This window comes from Martes martes (assembly GCF_963455335.1).
Source record: "Martes martes genome assembly, chromosome: 5".
Lineage (NCBI taxonomy): Eukaryota > Metazoa > Chordata > Mammalia > Carnivora > Mustelidae > Martes > Martes martes.
The window spans coordinates 68248339-68272405 of record NC_137892.1 but is presented as its reverse complement, the minus strand read 5'-3'; the positions used below and the strand labels follow the sequence as shown (position 1 = coordinate 68272405).

Here is a 24067-nt window from a genome sequence, read left to right as displayed (position 1 = left end):
AGCCCATAAAGAACATTCATAAGGCAACTGACAAAATTTGAATACCGACTACTATTAGACTATACTACTGTAGTACTGTTAAATGTTCTGATTTTAATCATTGCAAGTAGTTATGTAGGAGAAATGCCTAAATAAAAGGTCAACTTATCAGTATTAATAAACAGTATCTGTGTAAGTTGGGTATCTACCAGTGAACAAGGTCATCTTTCTTCTTCTGGACCCCTGTAAAAAGGAGCACATGCCAGCCATTTGCTGTTATCCAGTATTTGCTACAGGGCTGATGAAATTCATATCTATATTTGGCATGGTTTGAAGAAGAGCCGTCCAATGGACTGTTCCTCCTCAAGCTCTAAGGTACAAAATCAGAGAGCTCAGGAATAAGTTTATGTGTTAGTCTTTACTTTTTTTCCCAACAAAACAAAAGAGTAAGTAAGGGTAGATGAAATGACACACTGATTTTTCTCTGATAATTTTAAGGACAGGAGAAAATAAGTGAGGGTACTGATCAAAGATTGGCAGACCAAGGTCTATGGACCACATTCGGCCTACAGCCTGTTTCTGTACAGCTTTTGATCTAAAAAGAGTTCTTATGTTTTTAAAGGACTATATATAGAAAAGAGCCATATGAGGCCCAAGATTGTTATCCCTACAAAGTGAGTAGTTATCTGGCCCAAACATATCACTGTCTTTCTTGCCAAAGTAGACTCTGATTCAAGCTGGCCAGTTCTACCTCAAGACTTTTTTAAGGAGGAAGTGGTAAGAAATTCACCTCCAATTTTGTTCAAATAAATTTTTTAACAAATGTGAAAACAAACTTTTTTGTGTGTGTGGTGGGAGAAGAGATTAAGTGCAGCTAAAGGCCCCTGATATACATCTCCTGAACCTATTCCTACACCTACCCCGTCCTTCTTCACATGTAAATAATTTCCTGAATTTTATTTTTCATTGTTAAGCATGTTTTTATACTCTTGCATTTTATACACGTATCCCCATAGACATATAAGCTACCACATTGCTTTGCATGTTTTCAAACTACATAAACGTTACACTATATGTATGATTCCTCCTTTTTTTCACTCATTACGCTTTTGAGATGACCAAGCTGAGATGTATGGCTTTAATTCATTCTTTCTAACTGTTGTCCGGAATTCCATTGTGAGAGTCTGGCCTTTGGTTTGTCTTTTAATTTGTTTAATGGTACTAATTTAATTTGTTAATGGTTTATTTGTTAATTTATGGTATATAACTTTTTAATGCATTAAAATTTATCAATCTTTTACTAGTTGTTTGTTTCTTGTTCAAAAAACTCCTCCACAATATCATATTATTTTCCTAAAAGTTTTATGTTTTTGTCACTGAAGTTTTTAATCCACCTGAACAAAATGTGTGTATGTGTGTTTTGAGGTAGGAATTAATTTTTTTTCTACACAGTCAAATGTCCAAGTACCATTTATTAACTAATCTTTCTCCTTTGATGTGTAAAGCAACTCTAGTTTCCATATGTGTACATGTTCATTTCTGGGCTCTCCATTTGGTTCCACTAGTCTAGGACAGCATCTCATTTTTACTTACTGTCGCTTTCTAAGTCATGTTATGTATCTGCTAGACCAATCATTTCATCTCAGTCTTTTTAAAAGTGTCTCAGTTATTCTTGGCCCTTTACACTTTCATTTGCATTTCAGAATCATCTTCTCTGGTTCCACAAAAAAATTCTGCCAAGATTTTGGTTGGACTTGCATTGACTTTATAGAAGAAATCTGAGTTAGTGTCAACTAGTTCAAAACAAATTAAATGAAAAGATGTAGTTGAAAGCCCAGCAGGTAACACACTAGTAAGAAAGTGATTTTTAAAAAATAAATTGCAGCTCAGTTTCCCATAAAATAGGCCACACAAATAGGAACTCTTATTGAGTTCTACATCTGGGGAAAAAACACAGTAAAATAAAATAAATAGTAGGGAATGCTGACAGCGTTAAACTTTATCTTTAGACATTCTGGGCGGCTCTGTGTACTCCAAATATCAGTGCTAAACTCACTGGAAGCAGCCTCTTAATTTCTATTTCAACTCATTAAATGTTTTTCTGTCATGCTCCCAGCGCTCAGAACACACCTATTCTTTCAGTTCTAATCTACATTTTGATAAATGATTCAGTAATATCTTATCAGAGACCAGTTCTGGTGCAGGTTGTTCTTAACCAGCAATCACCTTCTTTGGGCTTCTCCCCTTTCTCCACAGCTGGGATGCAGATGACTTTCTGCTGCCCCCTTCTGGTTTTTGGCCACGGTAAGCTTAGCAACATTATACCTTCAATGAGTTCTCTTTTAGGGTAAGGCAGCACATCTCCCCACCATGTGATAGCCTTTCCATCTGCACGCTACACTATGAGTGTTCATAAGCATCTATTTCTCCCTATCCCTGAGTCCTGATACTCTCTGTACTTTGATGCCCCAGGTTGGGGTGGTGACAATGGTGGGGGGCTATTAGTCTTTGTAACCGAAATTAGAGTTCAAAAGACACTTTCCCTAAGGAAAGAAGTATGGGTGAAGGAATCATCCTTGGTCTTCAAGACATTACAATGTAGGGCAGACAACATTAAAGCTTAAATTTACTGAGTACCAACCTACTTTGTACCAAGACTGTTCTAAGGATCTTATATAACAATTTCTTCAAGTCTCATAACTATCCTAAAGCACAAGCACTATATTAATCCCCATTTTAATGATGAAGAAACTGAGGGACAGAGAATATAAGTAAATCATACAGCTAAAAGACGGCCCCTCTGGGATTCAAATCTAGACAGAGTGGCTCTGGAGGTCATGCTCTTATCCACTATACTAACCTGCTTCTCAAGTAGAGAAAAAATAAGAAATACATACTTCTGACTAGTCAAAAGAAAAAAAAAAGCCACATAGGCACGGCTGAGTAGATAAAAAGAAAATGCTGTAGCAGAGGGTCAGAGACATCACATTCAAATGGTGAAAATCAGGGCAAGTTTATGGATAAGCAGAATTTGGGACAGCTCTTAAAACACAGGTTGCATTTTATCAGAAGGAGATGGGGGGGAAGGGCAAAGATAAGAAAACATTGGGCACACTGAGAGAAGAGCAGTCCCTTCTGGCTAGAGTCTGAAAGCTCTGTGAAAGTGTGTTATCTGTGTTAACTGACAGTACCTGTTATTATCTTAGCAAATGAAGGGCTATCATCAGCTTTATATATGAGATCCACAAATTTCTTATTTTAACAAATAATTTCAGTGTTCTTCAGAACTATCAAAATTCTGCCTGGCTTTCATGAATGAAGACATATGGCCAATGTGAATTTCAGCTCTCGGTAGCATCCATCACTGAGCCACGTTAACAGCCAGCGTGTCATAAATATACTGTTTAGGTGCTGTACTGGCCTAGAGCCGGAAGGCCTGGTTTTACATCCCAGCCTTGGCCATTACTAGCTATGAAATGTGGTACCACTGGTCTTAAAATCAGTAATACTACTAAAAAGAAGAAGAGAATAGATCTCGAAATATAAAAAACATAACTGGAAATCCATCATGAAAATGACTGCAGCATGGGCACTAAAGAGAATTCACATCAAATACTTCTAGTTTCTCAAGTGTCCTTTTGCCTAGACACATGGCATCCAAAAATTCTAAGGAATTCACTTGCTACTGGCCTCAAAACTCGATATGAAATCAGCTAAAACTTCAGTTTTCACAAAGGTCTTCTTGAAGCTTCTGTTTATCTACTCATCTCTCCCTTAAATACTGTATCAGCTCCTGAAAAGATTTCTTAATTGTATCTTTAAATCAAACGCCTTACATACAAAATTGTGAAGACACTCTATTTAATAAACATTAATATGTTATAGTCAGGCCATTCTCTTGGCCCTACAGCTGTAATTTCTGCTACCTTGATAATGACTTCGCAGTTATGAAAAAGCCAAGAAACTGATTTTTTTTTTTTTTTGGATCAAAGGACTTTATACTGTGGGAAAAACCAACTTGGGATGTATCTTTTTATATGAAGCTGTAGAAAATTTTTAGGTTTAATTCAGAGGGTTCATCAGCTATCAGAATAGATCTATTTTAGTTCTCTCCTTTTAAATCCCACATACATGCAAGGCATCAAAAAAGGTACTTTGTGGGCTCTACAGAAAAAGATAATAGGAAAATATCAAATACATTATTAAAAAACCCAGCTCCCTGGAAAACAAGAGTGAATACGCAACTTCTCATACCAAAAAATTTACTAAAAGTATTTATAAATGAGATAGTAAATGAAACCTGTCACCCAAATCTAGATGAGATTAAGAGATCTCCTTACACTTTCTGTTATTCACATCCATTAGTTTTTCTTGTGTATATTCATAGTTAATGTGGCTGAAACTTCAACTTCAGTGTTTATGTAAATAAAGTTCTGAGTAAGAAAATAAACAAAGACCTGAATGTCAGGCTTTCAAAGCCAGGTTTCTAGTGGTAAGGTCTAACTTCTAGATCAGTGAGATTGAGAAACAGAATTTTAGCTATGTATCATGCCTTGGGAAGCATCCAAGGTCATTTGCTCATCTTGGAAGCTGATGTCCAGAGTTAGTTCATTAACTGGCTCTAAGTTACAGATCAAAGTGGAAACTAAATTGGTCCTAAAAATCCATGTCATCTGACTATTTCCTGCCAGCCTGACTCCTTCAGTGTCATTTCAGCACTTTTTTTTCATGATTATGCATTTTTTACAGTTGTTTCCCTGTATATGCTAGGTTTTTTCTGGGTTTAATTAATTTTATGTCACTCCATAATGAGGTACTGGAGTATCCACTGAGTCTTTATCTTCCGCTTTATTACCTAGACTGCCTTAGGACAAAAGAACCAGCACAATGAGAGAGACTAGTTAACTGATGAGCAGCTTCTTTATCAGAATCGAGGCCTTCATCTGCAGCTAGGGCTTGGATTTGACACATGGCTCTGAAGAAATTGCTTAGTCTTCCCAAGTCCCAATTTCACATATCTGGAAAGTTAGTAACTCTTCAGAGACGCCTACTCTAAAATTTCCCAGCTAGCACCAGGACATCAGGGAGACCCTAATGTAGGCATGTATCGGTAGCTGTTCTTCCGCCAAAGGTCTGTGACCAGTTGCTCTCAAATAGCTTGCAAGTGGTCAGTAGGTGTAAGAGGTGACACGGCAAACTTTGAAATCTGTAGGTACACGATGAAAAGGCAAAAGAAAAACCCACCACCTTGCTGGCTTCTAAATCTGCTTCCAGTTCAAAACTTCCATCAATGGACTAGCCATTCTCTCATTAACTGAGGTTCAATTTTCAGCTCATATTTGACCCTTCTTGTTTTCTATCTTTATATTCAATCCATTATTAATCCTATTGATTTTTCCCCACCTATGTGCAAAACATTTCTCTCTTCATTTCCACGGTCAACTACCATGGATCAGGCCTTTATCACCTTATGCAGACAATTAACTTCCCCCAACATTTTCCGTTTTCAATCCAAAACTTCCTGTTACTAATATCCCTGATATACCTTTATTATAATACACACTTCTCGGGACACTACCAATAACAATGTTGAGTTATTTTTAAAAAATAATACAGTAAAAAGTAGTAAGTAATATACATCTGTGACACAAAATTCAGAAGGTACGAGACAGAATTCAGTCAATAGTCACCCAGGTCTTTAAAAAAAAAAAGTCACCCAGTTCTCCTCTCCCAAAGAAATCACTATTACCAGTTTTTAAGTGTATACACATATCATTCCAGAGACAGTCTATGCATATACACACATATATCCACATATATATAAAAGCACATAAACATATTGCATACATAGAATCCATGGCGGTAATACAACAAAAAGTTCTATACCTTGTTTTTTTTCACTGAATGCACTTTATAATTTGTCCCATCAGAAATATGAATAAAGTTTTCATTCTTTCTAATGCCCTGTATTCTACGGTAAATTGACTATTCTCTAATGCAGAGCCATTAACAGTAAGAAACTCTCCCAGCCCTGTGGTAAGGATCCACAAATAAGAACTAAATAAAGCACTCAGTAATATTAAAGTATGGATGTGTTTTTTAAAAAAATAAAGGCTCCAAGAGTCATTTACCTCCCCTGGCCTTTTACTCTTTTCTTAACAATGTTCAAATATTAATGACACCTGGTAATACACCAGCAGAAAAATCTCTAATTTCATTTTACTGCTGAAATATACAATCTTTATGCCCTCAAAGGAAAATTATTATTGCTTAAACTCCAAATAAGCTCCCACCTTTCCCTCTTTCAACAGGCAGACAGATTCTTACAACATAGGCCCGGGATAGTGCACTCACCTTCCAAGGAAACACTAGGGTATTTCTGTTTAGTGAAAAATGAAGCTATTTTGGTTCATCCTTTTTTAGACTGGCTGCCAATCTGGGACCTGGAGACATGCAGGCTGCCATCTGCCTCACCCCAGCTGTTCCTGACCTACCATCCGTCTCCAACCAGGGACGCCTAGTATCTGCCAGGTCAGTTAAGCAACTCACGAAAGATGCTTGAAGCCAAGGTACAGTGTGGATGGATGTGTTGGCAGCATACAGCCTGCCACACAACCTTGACTTTGTCTCATTAATGGGTGGCATGCCATTTTCATGACAACACAGAGCTGTATTCTGAGAAAAACAGACCTTCTCATGAAGCTCTGCAACTGCCTCTTCTTACTGAATGACAATTAATTCAGCATTCCCCATATTTTTGTTAAAAAACCAAAAGGCTACTTTATTTTTTAAAATGTATTTATTTACTTTAGAGCCAGAGCTCAAGAGCGCATGAGTTGGGGGAGGGAAGGAGGAGAGGGAGAAAGAATCCTCCAGCAGATTTCCTGCTGAGCAAGGAGCCAACCTGGGCCAAGATCCAGAGAAGATGGGGCGCCTGGGTGGCTCAGTGGGTTAAGCCTCTGCCTTCGGCTCAGGTCATGGTCTCGGGGTCCTGGGATCGAGTCCTGCATCGGGTTCTCTGCTCAGCAGGGAGCCTGCTTCCCCCCCACCTCTCTGCCTACTTGTGATCTCTGTCTGTCAAATAAATAAATAAAATCTTAAAAAAATAAAAATAAGAAAAAAAAAATCCTGAGAAGATGACCTGAGCCGAAATCAAGAGTCAGACGCTTAACTGAGTGAGTAACCCAGGCACCCCTAAAAGGCTACTTTAAAAAAATGTTATATTTTAAAAATAGAGAGAATATGTTATACACATTAGAAATTTCTATCACTTTGCCTTCAGGAATGACCATTATGTTGCAGATCAAATTATCAGTTCTGATTACTGACATTCTGATAAAAAAAGGAACAAGTCTCATTTCATGCATGTCTAAATTGCCGTGATCCCAAAAGTACTTGAAAGTCTGAATAAGACTTTAAAGATGTAATGTGCAAACATCCTTGGTAAAGAAGAGGATACCACATGGAAAGAAGCAATTTTTAAGGCTTAAGGTTGCATTCAATTAATGCAATAATCAAATACCGATATGGGAATTGTTAAAGCTTGTTAGAACCATGAAAACAATAGCTTTTACTGGTGCCACAATTTTACCGATGACAGTTTTGTCTCCTGAAGATGGAGACACAGAGCCTGCCTCAGGGATCATCTGTATGCACATAGGCAACACACATAGATTTGGGGGGTCCTGAGCTCAGAACTATTGATTAGGTGGCCCAAGAGATGCTCTCCACAAAATGATAAAGGAAAACTCTAGGTAACTTGCTATAATACTGACCTCAAGTTCAAAGAACCTAAAAGGGAATCTCTCGTGAAAAAAAAGCTAAGATCTTAGTTTTTAGAAACCAAGTACCACCAAGGACCCACAGATTACAAGAAATATAAGGAATTTCCTTCTATCTCTTCATTTTCATTTTCTCATGCTCTACCATGCTCTATACTCTGGTCTCCATGGAATCCCTTCCATCTCTGCTTCCTTGGAAAAGAAAACGATAGCTCCCTCTGGGATCCTTATTGATAATATCTTGCACTGGGAAAACGCTGTATTTTTATAGTATTGGTCTCTGTTCACATTCCAACCTTGTGGCTCCCTTTTTCTGTGTGGGACAGGCAGTGGCTTACATGCACATCATCTACGTTGACTGTTCTCAGTGAATCTCTATGCCTTCGTCTCTGCATCAGTAAAACAAAGATGCAAATCTAATTCTTAGGAATGCTCTAAATCTATAGTATTATAAATTTAGTACAGCAAAGATAGGAAGACTTCTTCCTTCAAAAACCAAAGGAGAGGGTATAGGAATAGGAAGCAGAAATTAATCCTATGCCCAAAGGAAAAACAGTTTTGCTCAACTCTTTTTAACACTAACATGGGACATATAACTCTCCCTTTTTTCCAAAGATTTTATTTATTTATTTGACAGAACAAAAGTAGGCAGACAGGCAGGCAGAGGGAGAGGAAGAAACAGGCTCCCCGCTGAGCAGGGAGCCCGATGTGGGGCTCAATCCCAGAACCCTGGGATCATGACCTGAGCCAAAGGCAGCCGCTTACCCGACTGAGCCACCCAGGTGCCCCATAAAACTCTTTTTAATAAACATTGAGCATGACTCAGCAGTCAGCTTCTTATGCCCAGCATCAGATGCCCACTGAGTGGTCCTTTCCTCTCAGCAGCCATCAGCTGTGGGGTTACCTTTCTCCTCGGTGCCTCAAAACCTCTGCTGCTACAGCTGGGCAGTCTCGTGGCTTCTCCCTCATCAAGCCAGAAGGGCTAGTGTTCCTGTTCCTGCAGAAGTGTTCCTGTTCCTGCCGCATGCCACCCCCGCACTGGTCTCCTGCCAACAGCATCTAGGGGCCTGTCCTCTTCTCCTCACCTTCCCTTCACCTTCTTCCGGCTCAGCGGGGAAGCTCAGAAGGCAGGCTGTATTTAAGCTTTCATTTGGAAAACAGCACACCTATCAGCCATATGTTTGTCTTACTCTATAAAGTCTAAACTAAAATAAGAAAATAAAGCCTTCTTTGTAGGAAGGAAAAAACAAAGACCTAGCAAACTTCAAAAGGCCTGGGGGAAGCAGCAGGACTAATCCAAGCAAAGGACCTTTTTTCAAACACGATCTCATAGCAGGGTTCTTGACATTTCTTTGTGGCAAAGAACTCTCTGGAACTCTGCAAGCTCCTAAGCCCCTTCCCAGAACAATGTTTTACATGCATAAAATAAGAGCACACAGGATCACAAAGGAAACCAATTATAGTGAAATACAATTATCAAAATATTAAAAAATGCTTAAGATGTGGGAGCATGTGCTTCTCTAGCAGTAGTTTAATTCCAATTTAATTTCTAAGCATTGATGAGCATAATTTAAGACAGCTGCTACAAACATAATGCTATTTGAAAAACCTATGTTTATTAGTGAGAAAGACACAGATGCTGCTTATAATACTGTGATCTGTTGCCTGTATTCATAATGAAAGGAAATGCTAAATATTACTGAGAGATTAGTGAAAAAATAACAGTTTTATTCTAAGTTCACAGACCTCTCTGAATTCTCTCTGCAGACCCTGATCGATAAAGCAGCTGGAGACACAGCTTCTCCAGCTTAAACAGAAGGAGAGGTCTGGTGGCAACAGTGCTTGGCTTCTCCCTCACTGCCTCTACCTCCTGCACCCATACCCCCAAACCCCTCTGAGAAGCCAGCTTCAGGGCTTCTGGGAAGACTGCTTGAAAACCACGCAAAAAGAGGGCTACTATTCCACAAATACTTGCTGAGAATATTCCTGTGATAGCAGTCCTATGCCTATTTCCCACTCTCCTGGGCATAGCTGTACATATTTGGTAAATACAGTATATAGAGGATCAGGTCCTTCTTACCTCATTTTATTCTTTTTCACTCTTTTATTCTCCTGTTTTAACCCTTTGTTTTGTTATAGCCCAACAGCTCTTAGCATGCCTTATTTTCTTACTTCTTAGCTGTTGGGTTTTGTTTATTGTACTTCATCTCTAGCTCACACTATTTCTTTGTTAATGCATCATTTCCCTTTCCTTGTTTTGTTTTTTAAGTGAATGGTGGGGGAAAAGTTGATCATCGGGTTGTAGGCCCCCAGTGAACAGATCACAACCCAAAGAGGGAGGTTTGGAAATTCTCCCTCCTGCTCTCTCAACAGCAGCCTTTCTAACTCTCCTTAAAAGATCCCTGGGACTCTTAATCTTGAAGCCCCTAAACTTTTAAACCTGTGTCCTTCAGGAGATTCAAAAGCTAAAATTCTCTCCTGGGACGACAGGATGATAACCAGCAGGCATGTTTGTCGGCAGCACCCTGAACTGCTGGAACTTGGAATACTTACTTGTGCACCTGATGGGATGGCAGATGCTCATTAGCTTGCCACTGATCACTGTAGGGTCAAAATTTCTTTGGCCCTAATACTCTTATCATAATCACTGTGGAGGATCTGATCACTAGAATAGGAGGGGATGTGGCAGCTATGCTCCACTTGCTGAGCGTGGTCTGCACTGGCTAAGGCAGTGAAAGAGCTGAGCTAATGACAGAGGTGGCCGCCCAAAGTTCTATTGTGGGCCTTATTCTCAAAGACAGTACTGCCTGGGGAATGAGAAATCCTTAGGGCAGTCGAGCAAGAAGCTGTCAGTTGTACAGGATTAAGAAATCTCTTCAACATTTCCTCACCCTAGACTTGTGATTCGACCTTTCCTCTAAGATGCCTAAAATCATCCCATCTAGAATGCATGCAGAAGGCCTAGCCAGTGGAAACACCATGGACCCCTGGTGTCTTCAGGATTAACATTCTTGCTATCAATTAATGGAGAGAACCCCCAAGAGTTCATAACATGTAACTTCTAATTTTGCTGAGGCACAACTGTTTTATATATTCTCTAAGGGTGGAAAGCAAGAGTGAGACATTTAGCTAATGGGTGAATCTAGCCAACCTCCATTATCTATATCTTGATGCAGTTTTGGGGGGTTATACCTAGTCCCATATACATATAACAGTAATCTCATGAAGTCACAAAAATGTTTACTTCTTAAAAAAAAAAAAAAGCTAAGAAAAAGAGCCAATCTTCTTGGCAATGGGAGGAGGGAGAATAGAAATCAAAAAGTGGTAAGTCATAGTTAGAAGATTAGTTTTGTTTTTTTACTGAAGTATTGTTGAAATTCAGTATCATATTAGAACATCAGTTTTGATTAAGCAAAGGATGGGACGTCAAATTAAACAGTGGCTCAGATTTAAGATTGGTAAGAGTCTTGTATATGTTCTGTATGGAAACAGGAGAGAGATTTTAGGAAACTTTCAGTAAGACTCCAGGCCAAACATCATGTGAAGAATCACGGATGGTCTTAAAGGCAGGACTTAAATTTCTCAGTTAAACTTTAATGTACGAAGAATGGGACAGTGTTTAACTTACTGGTCACTACACACCAGCACTTGACACAGCCTGGACATGCAGTAGGTGCTCGGTAAATACTTGCTCAACGCTGAGTCACTGAAATCAATTACATGCTACAGAGGTACCTGTAAATTTGGGATGTATTTCTTCCAAGGCTATGGCACTGTGTCCCACAGGATGGTATTCTAAGGAATACTTTCTTTTTAGACATTGTAACTATTTCTGCATTTTGCCATTGACAAAGCAAAAGAACGAGAAGTAGGCAGATGCTAGCCCAATACACCTTCCACCACAGGCAAAAATAACTCTCAAAGGAGCCTCACGGTGCCAAAGAACCACTCAAGAAAGGCAGGGCTTACTCTCATCAAGGAATCCCTTTATATTTATCTTAACGGAGTAGAGGGCACTGGCAATTATGATTTTAGGATTCAGAATTTAAACTTATTTATTTTTTTTTAAAGATCTTATTTATTCATTTGAGAGAGAGAAAGAGAGAGCACGAGCAGGGGAGCAACAGAGGGAGAAGACAACTCCCCACTGAGCAGGGAGCCCAATGTGGGGCTCAAGCCCAGGACCCTAGGATCATGACCTGAGTCAAAGGCAGATACTTAACCAACTGAGAAACCCAGGTGCCCCAAGAATTTAAACTTATGACATCATTAAAGGCAAATAAGATTTAAAAAGTGTGAAATCTAATCTGCTTAAGATTTACATTTCAACAGAAAACACCAAAAAGGTGGTAGAACTTACCCAATTCAGAAAGAAAAAAAAAGGGGCTCATTACCATGTAGTAAAATCATGTGAAAAAAATTTGAATAAATTTTCACCGATATAAGGAAAACTTTAAAAACTGAACCCAGATGGAAAAAATAAAATACTCTCTTAAAGCAAAGTAAGATCAAATGGCAAATTTTAATGTAATGCTTACTAGAAAACATTTTAAGTTTCAACTGGAGTCTATTTTTGAAACGTAGCAACTGGAACGAACCATAAATCAGATTTTTAAAACACAATAAAGAATCAAAGTAAAGAGTTATAGGGTATCATTTTTTACATATCTGATTAATGAAAAACCAAATATCAGAGTAAATCATAATTTATTTGATATCCCCTTATTTAATAAGCTTTAGGTTATTCATGTCTTTTGCTACTATAGATGGTACTGTACTGAACATGCTTCTTTTTCTTTGTACACATGGGTGTGTATCTATAGTTCACAGTGGAATTATTCACAGCTGTGAGAAAGAATGAAGTAAATGTGGTAATGTACAAAAAGTTTTAAAATGTAGTGTTAATTAAAAATAGATGAATAGTGCAAACAGACTGTATTTCCAACCAAATAAGTAAGGGAGAGAAGAAGAAGATATATAAAATTTTTCACCTATCAGACTGACAAAAAATCCAGAAATATAAAAATTCCTGTTGACCAAGTTGTAAAAACAGGCCTTTCTCACAGACTGCCGGCAGGTATGTTAGTTGGTGAACTCTCAGTGGAAAGTAATTTGGCAAGAGCTATTATAATTACAAATATATATAATTATGAGAATTACATGCAAAATTACAAGTGTACAAGGTTGTTAATTACTCCATTGCACCTAATATAAAGAGAGAGAGCAAACAACCTCAAGCTTCTATCTACAACGGGGAATTGATTTAAATAGTATATTCAAAATATGGAATACGATGCAGTTATAAGAAACGAGGAAGCTATCTATACACTGATATGGAAATATCTTCAAAATGGGAACTTAAAAAGCAAGGTGCTAAACATATAATACCTACCACCTTTTGTAAGAGAATATACAAACCAAACAGAATAAAAAACTTACTTATAAAGGTAATACTCTGCATGGTCTACCTCTTCTCGAGAGGAAATGTTGTCCACAAACTAAAAGATAGAAAAGTAAACTTTGGTTAAATACAGATTATGCCATATACTGGATCTAATTCACAAACTGACCTTAAAAAAGGTAAGACACCCATTTTACTGGACCACTGTTTGCATGGTATGACTTCATCCTTGAAACCCTTTTATACTAAGGCCAAGAATATACGCTGGCTTCTCTCTTCCTACGTGCAGATCAACCCTGGTTAGATAAACTGAAAACCAAACATGAAACTTGCTCAGAACAAGAGAGAGCTCCTCTTACTATGTGTATAATTAGCTATCAGTATCACCCTTTATCTTTAAACCCTGATATTTTCTCTATTCCAAGTTCCCAATGTGAGAACACCGTTTTCCTACTCTGGTTTTGTACTCTGGTTCAGAGTCAACCTGTGATCCTTGCACCAACAAAGTCTTCCTTTGAACCACAAAATCCCTGTGTGTGCCCCTTAACTCTAAAGTAAAGAAACAGAAAAGAATTATTCCAAGAATGGGTTCTACCCTAACACAGACACAGAGGCAAAAAGGATGGAGTAGGAGAAAATGCATGTTGTGAATATAATTAAAGCCTCATAAAGAGGAAGAGAGTAAAAAGTAGAAGACTTTCTAAAAATGTCTAGGACTTACGGATTTTATTTAGAAATCTCATTAAGGAGCAGAGAAAATACGCTTCAAACACAGGACTGAAAGTTGAGAACTAGCTCTCCTGATTGCTTGCTGTGTGGCAGAGACAGATGGCACAGTTGTTCTGGAACTTAGCTGCTCCATCTGCATAACTAGAATAAAGGCACCTGCACTGAAGAGTGTAAGGCCCCAGTGAGAAAACGTACATGAAAGCCTGTTAAGCTCTGAAGTGCTGCTTACACAAATATCAGGCATTATGGCATACAGAAATTATATCCATCACGTAAGAGATGAGCAATGGCTTTTCAGTTCCCCTCTGAAAATGATGAGTCTACACAACTTAGGTTATGACCTAGTTAAAACTATTTCCCCACTAAAAGGAAAATATCAAAAGGGAGAAAGAAAGGACCCAGACCAAAAAGGATGAGTTTCTTTACTTCTCCTCATTTAGACTTAAGAACATCTTGAATTTTATGGTGCCATTAATTTCAACAAAGAATTTTCACAACTAAGATTTCATTTTGGCATTGCATTAGGCCTGTAGGGTGATACTACTGATCCTACACTGGAAATGAGGAGATTGAGAGGAGCCCAGTAGATAATGTCACAAAGTAAATTCATGATAAAGAAAAGATCTCTTTGAGGGAGGCAACTGAAAAGCAGTTGGATGTCACAGAAATCTGGGTTTGAAGCTCACTTTTTCACTTATGAACTGTGTGAACTTGAGAAAGTTATCAACCAGTCTGAGTCTTACATGTAAAATGCAGTTTACAGTGCTAATCTCAAATAGCCACTATAAGAATGAACAGAGATAATGTATGTTAAGAAACGAGTAAAATGGCTAGCATAGGTGTTCAGTAATGGTTACTATCAATGGCTATTCCCGATTCCCAGCCTAATATTATTCTCCACTCCACTGCACTGCAGATAATTTAACATTAACAATATCCTTTCTTTTACAGACTTCCTCAAGTATCAAAATTACTTCCAATATTAACAAATGAATACTATTACTTTGAAGGGTGTACCAACTTAAAAAAATCATGATATCACAAAACAGAATATCATATTCTGGAAAAATAAAAATAAATCAGACACATAAAAATGATCAGTGATATCAGAGTCTGGTAAATTTATTACCTTTTATTTCGGTTGTAGAAATTTGCTACTTTACCACAAAACACTTTTAGTAACCACAAAAACATACCATACTCCGGAGAAATATTTCCTATGAAGTCTTTATCTATACAGCCTCATCTATATAAAGAGCCTCTTGTCCTCCCTTTTTGAAAATATACATGTTTAAGTTTTCTTACCCGTGATATTGTTAGAGAACTAACAGGCAACTTTCTCTCATATGTTTTATCCATTAAAGATGCTAGATCAGCTGTGAAGACAAAGAAGGAAAAAGAACCTTGTTAAATATACATATTTCTTAAGAAAAATCTAACAGATACAACTCCTGCCAGATGGCTGCCAATACTGTAAAGTTACTATTAAAACAGATGCTCTTCCTTGCTCTTTTTAGAAATCATTTTTGTATAAATTAAAGAGGATAAAGGACCATTAGTAATATTTTAAAAAATGATTTATTTAATTGGAGTAAGGAATATTTTAAAAATCTTACCATGTTTTCAGCTTTTAAAAAATAGATCAATATCTCAGCTCAGGTCTCAACCTCAGGGTCGTGAGTTCAACCCCTGCGTTGGGCTCCAAGCTGGGTGTGGAGCTTACTTAAAAAAAATAAAAATAAAATATCTATCAATAGGGGCACCTGGGTGTCTCAGTGGGTTAAAGCCTCTGCTTCAGCCCAGGTCATGATCCCAGGGTCCTGGGATGGAGCCTTGTATCGGGCTCTCTGCTCAGCGGGAAGCCTGCTTCTCCCCCACTCCCACCCCCGCCTGCCTCTGCCTACTTGTGATCTCTGTCTGTCAAATAAATAAAATCTTAAAAAAAAAAATCGATCAATAAAGTATCTTTGGAAGGAAGCACAGGGAAGTGTTATCATTGACAGACTCCAGGGAAAGGAATTAGACAGTAGGGACCCAAGGAAAGAAGACAGTTCATTGCTTACATGTTTATTCCTTTTGCATTTTGAACCAGGGAGCTATATCAGCGATTCAAAAATTTAAAGACTGGAATTTATAATGACTTTTACACATTTTCTGAACAAATCAGAGAAGCACTCTGTCTACATTTAATGACTTTTGGACTGAACTATTCCTATTCTGGTTCCTTTAAGCAAAATATTCACAGAAATATGTGGCATTCCTGAGATTACACTATCTCAGAGTCTAAAAGTCTCAAATACTAAACAACATACTCTCCAAAAGGATTATTTCACACCTTCCCATTGCTTCTCAAACTTACAATATGCTCTTTCCCCCTCTTCCCTCCTCTCAGCTCAAGACTTTGTGTCTTATTTTCCTGAGTATAAAATATAAGCAATCAAGAGAATTTCATCCCCCTACCATCAGGTTTCCAGGCTACCAGGATCTGTGCACATAGACTCTGCCTTCTATTTTTTAACAAAGGATGAACTTTATTAAACAAACAAAAAATCAAAATGATAAAAATCTCCCTTGACTTCATATCTCCTTCCAGCTTCTCCTCTGTTCTGTTCCCCTCAGCAGCAAGAGTTCTTAAAATAGTCCTCCTTGATACATCTGCTCAGTCCCTGGGTGATCTCATGAGCTCTCTCTCTCCCACAGCTTTAATCATCATCTACGGATTATTTGCTCCTCACGTACATGCTTACCCTGACTTCTGCCTGTAAGTTCAGACTTGTGTTTCCAACTTCAGAGGGGACATCTCCCTCTGGAAGTCTAATACGTATCTAAACATGGCATGTCCTCTTAATTCTCAACCTCAAACCTGTTTTCCCCCAAGCATTCCCCTCTCAGTAAATGGCCACTACATTTGCTGGCTTATTCAGGTAAAAAAATCTAGGCATTATCCTAAACCCCATTCTTTTTCATTCTATAACCAACTGTCAGCAAATCCTATGGGATCTAGATGAAATATATATTTTTCACCATTAGCACTACTAACCTCTCACCTCCTGATTAGTCATCTTAACTGCTAATTAACTACTACTAACTACTGCCCCCACCCTTACGATCTAACCTTCACACAGCAGTTTGAGTAAGCCTTTTAAAAGATAAATCAGATCCTGCCATTTACTTTTCTCAAGCAGCCAACAGCTTGCTATCATACATGGAATAAAATCCAAAATATTTTCTATGATCTACAAATGCCTACATAAGTTAGTCTGTGTGTGTGTGTGTGTTTCTGTCTTTTATACTTAGAAGTAAAATCCATGAAGGCAAGGACTTAATTCACTGATGTATTCTCCGTCCCTAGAACAGTTTTTATAAATGGAACTCAATAAATATCTTTAAAAAATTAATAAAAGGCATAGACCTGCACCCCTGGGGCTAATAATACATTATATGTTCATTAAAAAATAAAAAATATTAAATTTTTAAAAATTAAAAAATAAATTATAAATTAATAAAAGGAAGAAAGGAAGGGAAAGAGAGAGGGAGGGAAGGGCAAGAAGAAGGAAGGAGAAAGAAGTAATTGAATTTCCAAGATTTTTACTCCCTGGTAGAAGAAATTTGTGTCAAGTAAAAAGAAGACAGAGGTAGTCAATCTGCAAGTATCTGTTGAAGACTTTTTGCTGTGCATTTAACCATTTTTTCCTTCTTTCCTTTTCCTAGGGCAATGCTCTCAATGACTCAGTAGCTACTGTGAGAAAGCAACACTAAATCCTGAAAACCTGAAATGATGTAAAAGTGATTGTTTCTTATGATTATCTTAAAGAAACTGACACCAGGTGATTAAAGAATACACACACACACACACACACACACACACACACACAAAGAAGTCCCCAAAACCTATTCATATTAAGGCAAATTAATATTGCAAACAGAATGATATTAAACAGGTCTCATGATACCAAATCTTTATGATAAACACTCGATTGAGTTGGCTTCTGTACTGTGGTAACTCAAGATTCCCTTTTAATCCTTCACACCAAGACATCATCAGTCAAGTGAAATTGGTTGGGAGCTTCAAAAAGGCAACAGCTGCAGAGCCAGTATCAGAGGAATAACATTTGCATATTAGAAGTCAGAGAGGGATCTGCTGCTAGGTATTATATGTGACCAATCACCTTATGCGACAGTGTCGGTGTGATGAATGAGGCAGAAAAACTGCACAGAGCAGGGATGGCCAGGAAAGCTCGGGCAGCTGTGGCCTACAGAGGGCCAGCACCCCAGGCTTCTGGACCATGAGCTTTAACAGTCAAAATCACACTTCACATTTCAGTGAAGATGCCCAGGTTTTCTTCTAAGAAATGTGCCGAAGAAGATGCCTTCTTGCCTGTCATTCAGCTCCTCGGGAATATACACTGCAGAGGATGCTTGAGGTCAACAAAAGCTATACAGGAAGATAGATCTTCATCTAACAAAACTTAAAGCTGGACAGACAATCTGAAGTATGTCCAGAAAATGAAATGTATACTAGTATAAAATGTATAGTATTTTATACTAGTATACTAGTATAAAATTTATACTAGTATAAAATGTTCTTCTTGTCTGAAGAAAACAATACCACTGATGATTTAAGGTCATAGAAGATTTTATTAAGGACCCTACACTATTCCAAGTATAGGAGTGTAACCATTCACAAACCTGGCTAAGGATCTGAATCACTTGCAAGACTCGAAAACTTCAGATTCCTAAGTTTCACACACCCAGATAGCAACTCTAATTCTGCAGGCTTCAGGTGAGACCGGGAAATAAAAACTTTTAAACAAAAGCCCTAAGAGACCGCGATGCACCCTTGCAGGAACTAGAATGAATTATGTCTGAGAACTACTATGGAGGCAACACAAAACAAATCTTGGAGGTTGCTCATAAGTTCGAAGAGGGTATTAAACTGAATTCCATTTCCAGAATAAGGTGGAAAATAAAACACCTAAATAAAATATTTTTTAAAAGTTCAAGTACATGACTGTGCTTTAGGTGAGAAATTATTAGATCGTTTTGGTTTTTCATGATTTCGGTGTAAATGTGTATCGCTGTTACACAATCAACACTAACCTTTCTGGGCTTAAGAATATTTGTGCACCTTATCTAATTTATGTAATAAAGAATTAGATACAAGTTATTATTGTACCCTCTAGAAGTGATCAGAAAACAGTCCAAAGCTATGTTTTTGTTTCCCACATTTAAGAAAAACTACAAGCACACATAACCTATGTATAGAAGCAACAGAAGGAAATAGGACAAACTAAGCTAGGAACCATTCTGAATATAGATATTTAGGTTTCCATTTATCTATTTGTCACCAGAAGCTTTAAAATAAATAGTTTCAATAAAGGAAAAATCTAAAGCCAAGCTTTATATACATATACACTAAGAAAATGAGACTAAAGGAGGATGATGTGCACAACTCAGACCCATCTCTAGAACTGCCAGCAGATGATAAATGTGAAGCCTAATAAATAAATAGATGTCAGATATAGATGCAAATATGGAACTGACAAAGTTAGAAAAGCAGGTTTCAGAAAATTTGTTGGGCTTCGAGAACAAAATTTGAAGAATCACTGCAACAAACCAAAGACCTCCCAGCTGAAATGACACAGCAAAACTAAACCTCAGCTAATGGGAGAAGTGCCTGTAAGAGATGACCACAGAGCTTAGTTTCAGCCTGAATTCAAATGTGTCAATGGTGTAATTTTCTTTGAATTTGGAAAGGGAGTTCTTAAAACAAAAACTAAAACCAAAAGGTGTCCTTTACTTTATAATTACTTATAATATGAAAAATTAGAAAAAATATTTAACTCAGTAAGGCTCAGAAATCCAATTCAGCTCATCACCAGGGCCCTTACCCCTAGCAAGATGACCCAACAAGTGAGAGAACTTCCTCTGATGGAATGCATCATCAGGCCTGCCCTCCTACTGACACTCTACTCAGTTCCCCCAAATGGTTTTCTCCTTAGCCCTCTTCACTGTGGGCCCTAGTCTGTAATTAAAAAGCTGCTGGGGGCACCTGGGTGGCTCAGTGGGTTAAGCCGCTGCCTTCGGCTCAGGTCATGATCTCAGGGTCCTGGGATCGAGTCCCGCATCAGGCTCTCTGCTCAGCAGGGAGCCTGCTTCCCCCCCCCCTCCCCGCCCCCCTCTGCCTACTTGTGATCTCTCTCTGTCAAATAAATAAATAAAATCTTAAAAAAAAAAAAAAGCTGCTAACTGGCTAATGCTGTTAACTTGCACCCTATACCTTCTCAACAGATGTGCATGGTTAGTGGAGGAATTTGGACACAATGCTTTAATTCAGTGTTTATTTTAACCAAAGAGAAACCCAGTACAGAAATAGTGTAAAACAGCAATCTTCTGACTGGAGTTGGAAAGCCCAAGAATCCTAGGGATCTATAAAAAGTCCAGTTGGAGAACTAAGGCCCTTTCAATAAAAACATCAACTGTAATGGATTAAAATGTGTGCAATGCTTAACTCCAGGAGTTCATAACGTTATTTTAAAAAATATATCCTCATTGATCATTTTTGGAGGATGGTAGGAGGATGGAAGGATGGTAGGATTATCTTGAAAGCTGCCTCTTCATAAAAACTGTATCTCAGGATAATTGCTGATGAAAAAAATTCTTATAAAAAATTTCTCAGTAATAAATGAGTAAGAAATGATAGAATTAAAATAGTAACATTTTGCAGCTCCTAATGAAATAACAAGTATATAAGCAATGATCATGAATGGCCTTTAATATTACAGAGGGATAACCAAATGCTGTGTACCTCCTGATAAAAGTAAACACTACTTCCTATGAAGTATTCATGACAAAAGAAAAACAAAAAAAGAAACCATGAATCTGATCAAGTCTCCTACTCTAACTGCCAGCTTTATAGGGCATATGGAAGATAGAGGAACATGTAAACACCACCATAAGGATGAAAACAGCAAATCTAGGATGCAGGAAACTCTCAGACAAAAGAACTGTTTTCCTCAACAAATAAATTGCAAGAAAAGAGGAAGAGAAACCTACAGATTAAAAAATAATTAAGAGACATCTCAACACCTTACAACGTATGACTCTTATCTAAGTCCCATTTCAAGAAACCGTAAATTAAAAACAAACAACAACTTATAAGACAACTGGGGAAATTTAAACATTGATGGCATATTTAATGATGTTAAGGAATGACTAATTTTTAAAAATAAGAATGGTATTATGTTTTTTTTTTAAAGCCTATCTTTTAGAGGTAATGTGAAAATACACATAAAATGATCTGCTAACAAAGATGCCAGGTGATGGGAAAGAGGATTGATGAAATAAAACTAGCAAGGAAGTGGTAATTGCTGGAGCCAGGTGAGAGTACACAGGAGGATTCATTATACTATTCTCTCTACTTTTGTATGTTTCTATAAGAAAGATTTTAACAGAGGTAAGAGAAGGGGCCAATAAATGAATTGCACTGTATGGACCTTATATGCATCCTGATTCAACAAAACCATTAAAAAGATTTAGAAGAGTATCCAGGTAATTTGAATACTGTATCTTTCATATATAAATAGTTACTAAAGTTTTAGGTATGATAATGGTATTAAAAATACCCTTGCCTTTGAGACATATATGTTAAAATATTTATATGTGAAATTACATACTATCTGGGATTTGCCTCAAAATAAACCAGAGGGTCCTGATGGGCAGTAGAATTAGAGATCAAGTAAAGATTAGCCATGAGCTGGTAATTGTTGAAGCCAGATGATGGGTATGGGGAATTCCACATTTCAATCACTATACTTTTGTATGTTTGCATTTTCCATTATAAAACATTTTTAAAAAATTTTACCCATCATGTTAGAAGTCCAAATATAATTCCTACCTTTAAGGAGGAAATGGGAGCCACAATAAGGGCTTCTTGAGTGGGAGGAATCTTCTGTTTCTTACATTTCTTGCACTAGTTTGCTTGGCTCATTGATTTATACATTATGGTTTATGCACGTTTCTGTATATATTATTCTGCAACCAAAATGTTTATCTTAAAAAGCAAGAAATCCACTGTTCAGTGCAAGGGAAGACACTACGGTAGGAATGAAGGTTCTACAGCAATCACTGAGAAAGCTGTTTTTCAGCATAAAGGCAACGGCCCTAAGAGTCAGAAAACGGCCTCAGTTTCCTCATCCTTAAGGGGAAATAGAAGCAGCTGCATTCGCTTGCTGTTGTGAGAATTAAATGGGACGGCACCTAGAAAGTGCTTACAAAAGAACTAGCAAGGAATGAAGGTTGCCTTTGATTCTTATGTCAGAGGACCTGCCCTGCATTCATGGCCAGCCTGATCCCTAAAATGCAGTGTACGTACTAAGCAGGACTCCTGGTTTTAATTAAAGAGCTCCGTAGCAATAAATTACTCTCATACTGGGAGCTGGACAGATCCCTATTAGCCCGCCCCCAAGGCTCTTAATAGAAAACCACTAATGAGACTGAACACAGAGGCACCAGAGCCTCACACCCATCAAAGAAAATACCGAACATCGCCTACCCACCCTCGCCGCCCCCAACCTCCGGGGCAAGTACTCCACGCGGAGGCGAAATCAGTTAAGCAGATGGGAGCCTAAGCCCCACACCCACACCCAGGCATCTTCCCTCTTCAACCCCGCTCCACTCCACCCCACGCCCTCCAATGGAGACGCGCGGAGTAAAAGCCCCATATCGCCGCTCCTTCTCCTTCCAATCAGCGAGCTCGCACCAGGTCGCAGCGCCCAATCACAGCGCTCCACATGCTAAAGGCAGCACTCCGCGCAAGCGCGTACGGGGGCGGCTTCCGGAAAGGTCCGCACCCAAACGCCAGGTTCCAAAGACTGCGCAGCGGTCCCGGCAGAGGCGGCGCTGCCACCTACTGCACGATCAACGGCATGCAGCCCCATGCTCAGTAACTGAATTCTCGGGACACACATCTCAACCCACTCAAGGGGTAGGGAGTACATGCAGTAATATCACACAGGCGCGAAAGTTTTAATTACATTTTGTTACACAGCAGAAAAAAAATCTGTTTCAAAGAGCCTCTTTTTTTCACCAAGCAGTTTGAGTTTCAAAACCTTACTCATACCCTAATGTTTTATAAAGGGTTAGAATCAAGGGGCCTAGAAATTCGTTCATTCCACATTTCTGGAGCACCTGTTATATGGTAGGGTATTAACTGAAGCAGGCAGTATCATCATCCCTAATTTATGGCTACAGGAACAAGGTTAAATGACATAGCTCTGAAAGCTGGCTGAGCTAGGGCTCACATCTATGCCCCCCAAGGGCCGACTTTTCACATCAAATGGCGCAACGATGGTATAAAGTGCCGTGAGAATACAGGGTGAGGAAAAAAGTCAATTCTGCCTGGATAGGGATTCAAGATGTACAGAGGGTATTCAAGGACAGTAGTCTTCAGTAAATGGTAGTTGTTACTGCTTTTCCAAGTATACCAATCTTAACAGTTACCTACATTTGATATTTATTTATTGCAGACATACTATACTCATTCTTTGGCAAACAGCTTCTGCTTATTCAGGAATCTATGTAAAAGTTCCCATAAATTTGTCCCCTAATAACAAAGAGCTGACTATATCCTATATCAAGGCACCAAATACAACAGTCTTTTCTAATCTTCCCTTCATGCCTAGGAAAGTGTTAACAATAACTTTCCCAAAATTCTTCATTTTCTCCTCTGCACTTCCACAGCACTACTCTTACAGTTCACGAATGGCATATCAGAACAAGCTGTTGTTGGTTTCATCATTGGACCAGTGGTTCCTAAAAGGAACCCCAGAGGGCAATTAAAATATGAGGGTGTTTTCTGACTATCACAATGACTGCAGGGAGTACTGCATGAGCAGGAGATAGGAAAATTAGATAACTTGCAATGAAGAGACTGTCCAACACATCAAACATTGTCCCTGCTGGGAGCCAGACTTTTAGTATAGAAAGCTGATACAAATATGGCCTACCTAGGGAAGGCAAGGAAGAACTCTGTAGGGATGATTGGAATTGGAGGTCTCAGCATGAACTCATTATTTGTAAAATATGTTCACATAAGCTTATATGCATATATGTGCATATATGTTTATGTGGCTATGTATATATATTTTTCCTAGTTCTAGTCGCTGAATAGGCCAAG

At 38.3% G+C, this 24067-nt stretch overlaps 1 protein-coding gene across 2 annotated transcripts in view; it reads right to left on the bottom strand.

Moving 5' to 3' along the window:
- The window catches only part of MRPS27 (mitochondrial ribosomal protein S27), an 82117-nt gene that overhangs the window by 48310 nt on the left and 9740 nt on the right, over positions 1-24067 (bottom strand). For both annotated transcript variants that reach the window (XM_080803636.1, XM_080803637.1), the window contains exons 3-4: positions 15196-15266; positions 13200-13258 (exon numbers count right to left, since the gene is read on the bottom strand). In XM_080803636.1, coding sequence (XP_080659762.1) covers positions 13200-13258; positions 15196-15266 — 130 coding nt within the window. The remainder of the gene's footprint in view (positions 1-13199; positions 13259-15195; positions 15267-24067) is intronic.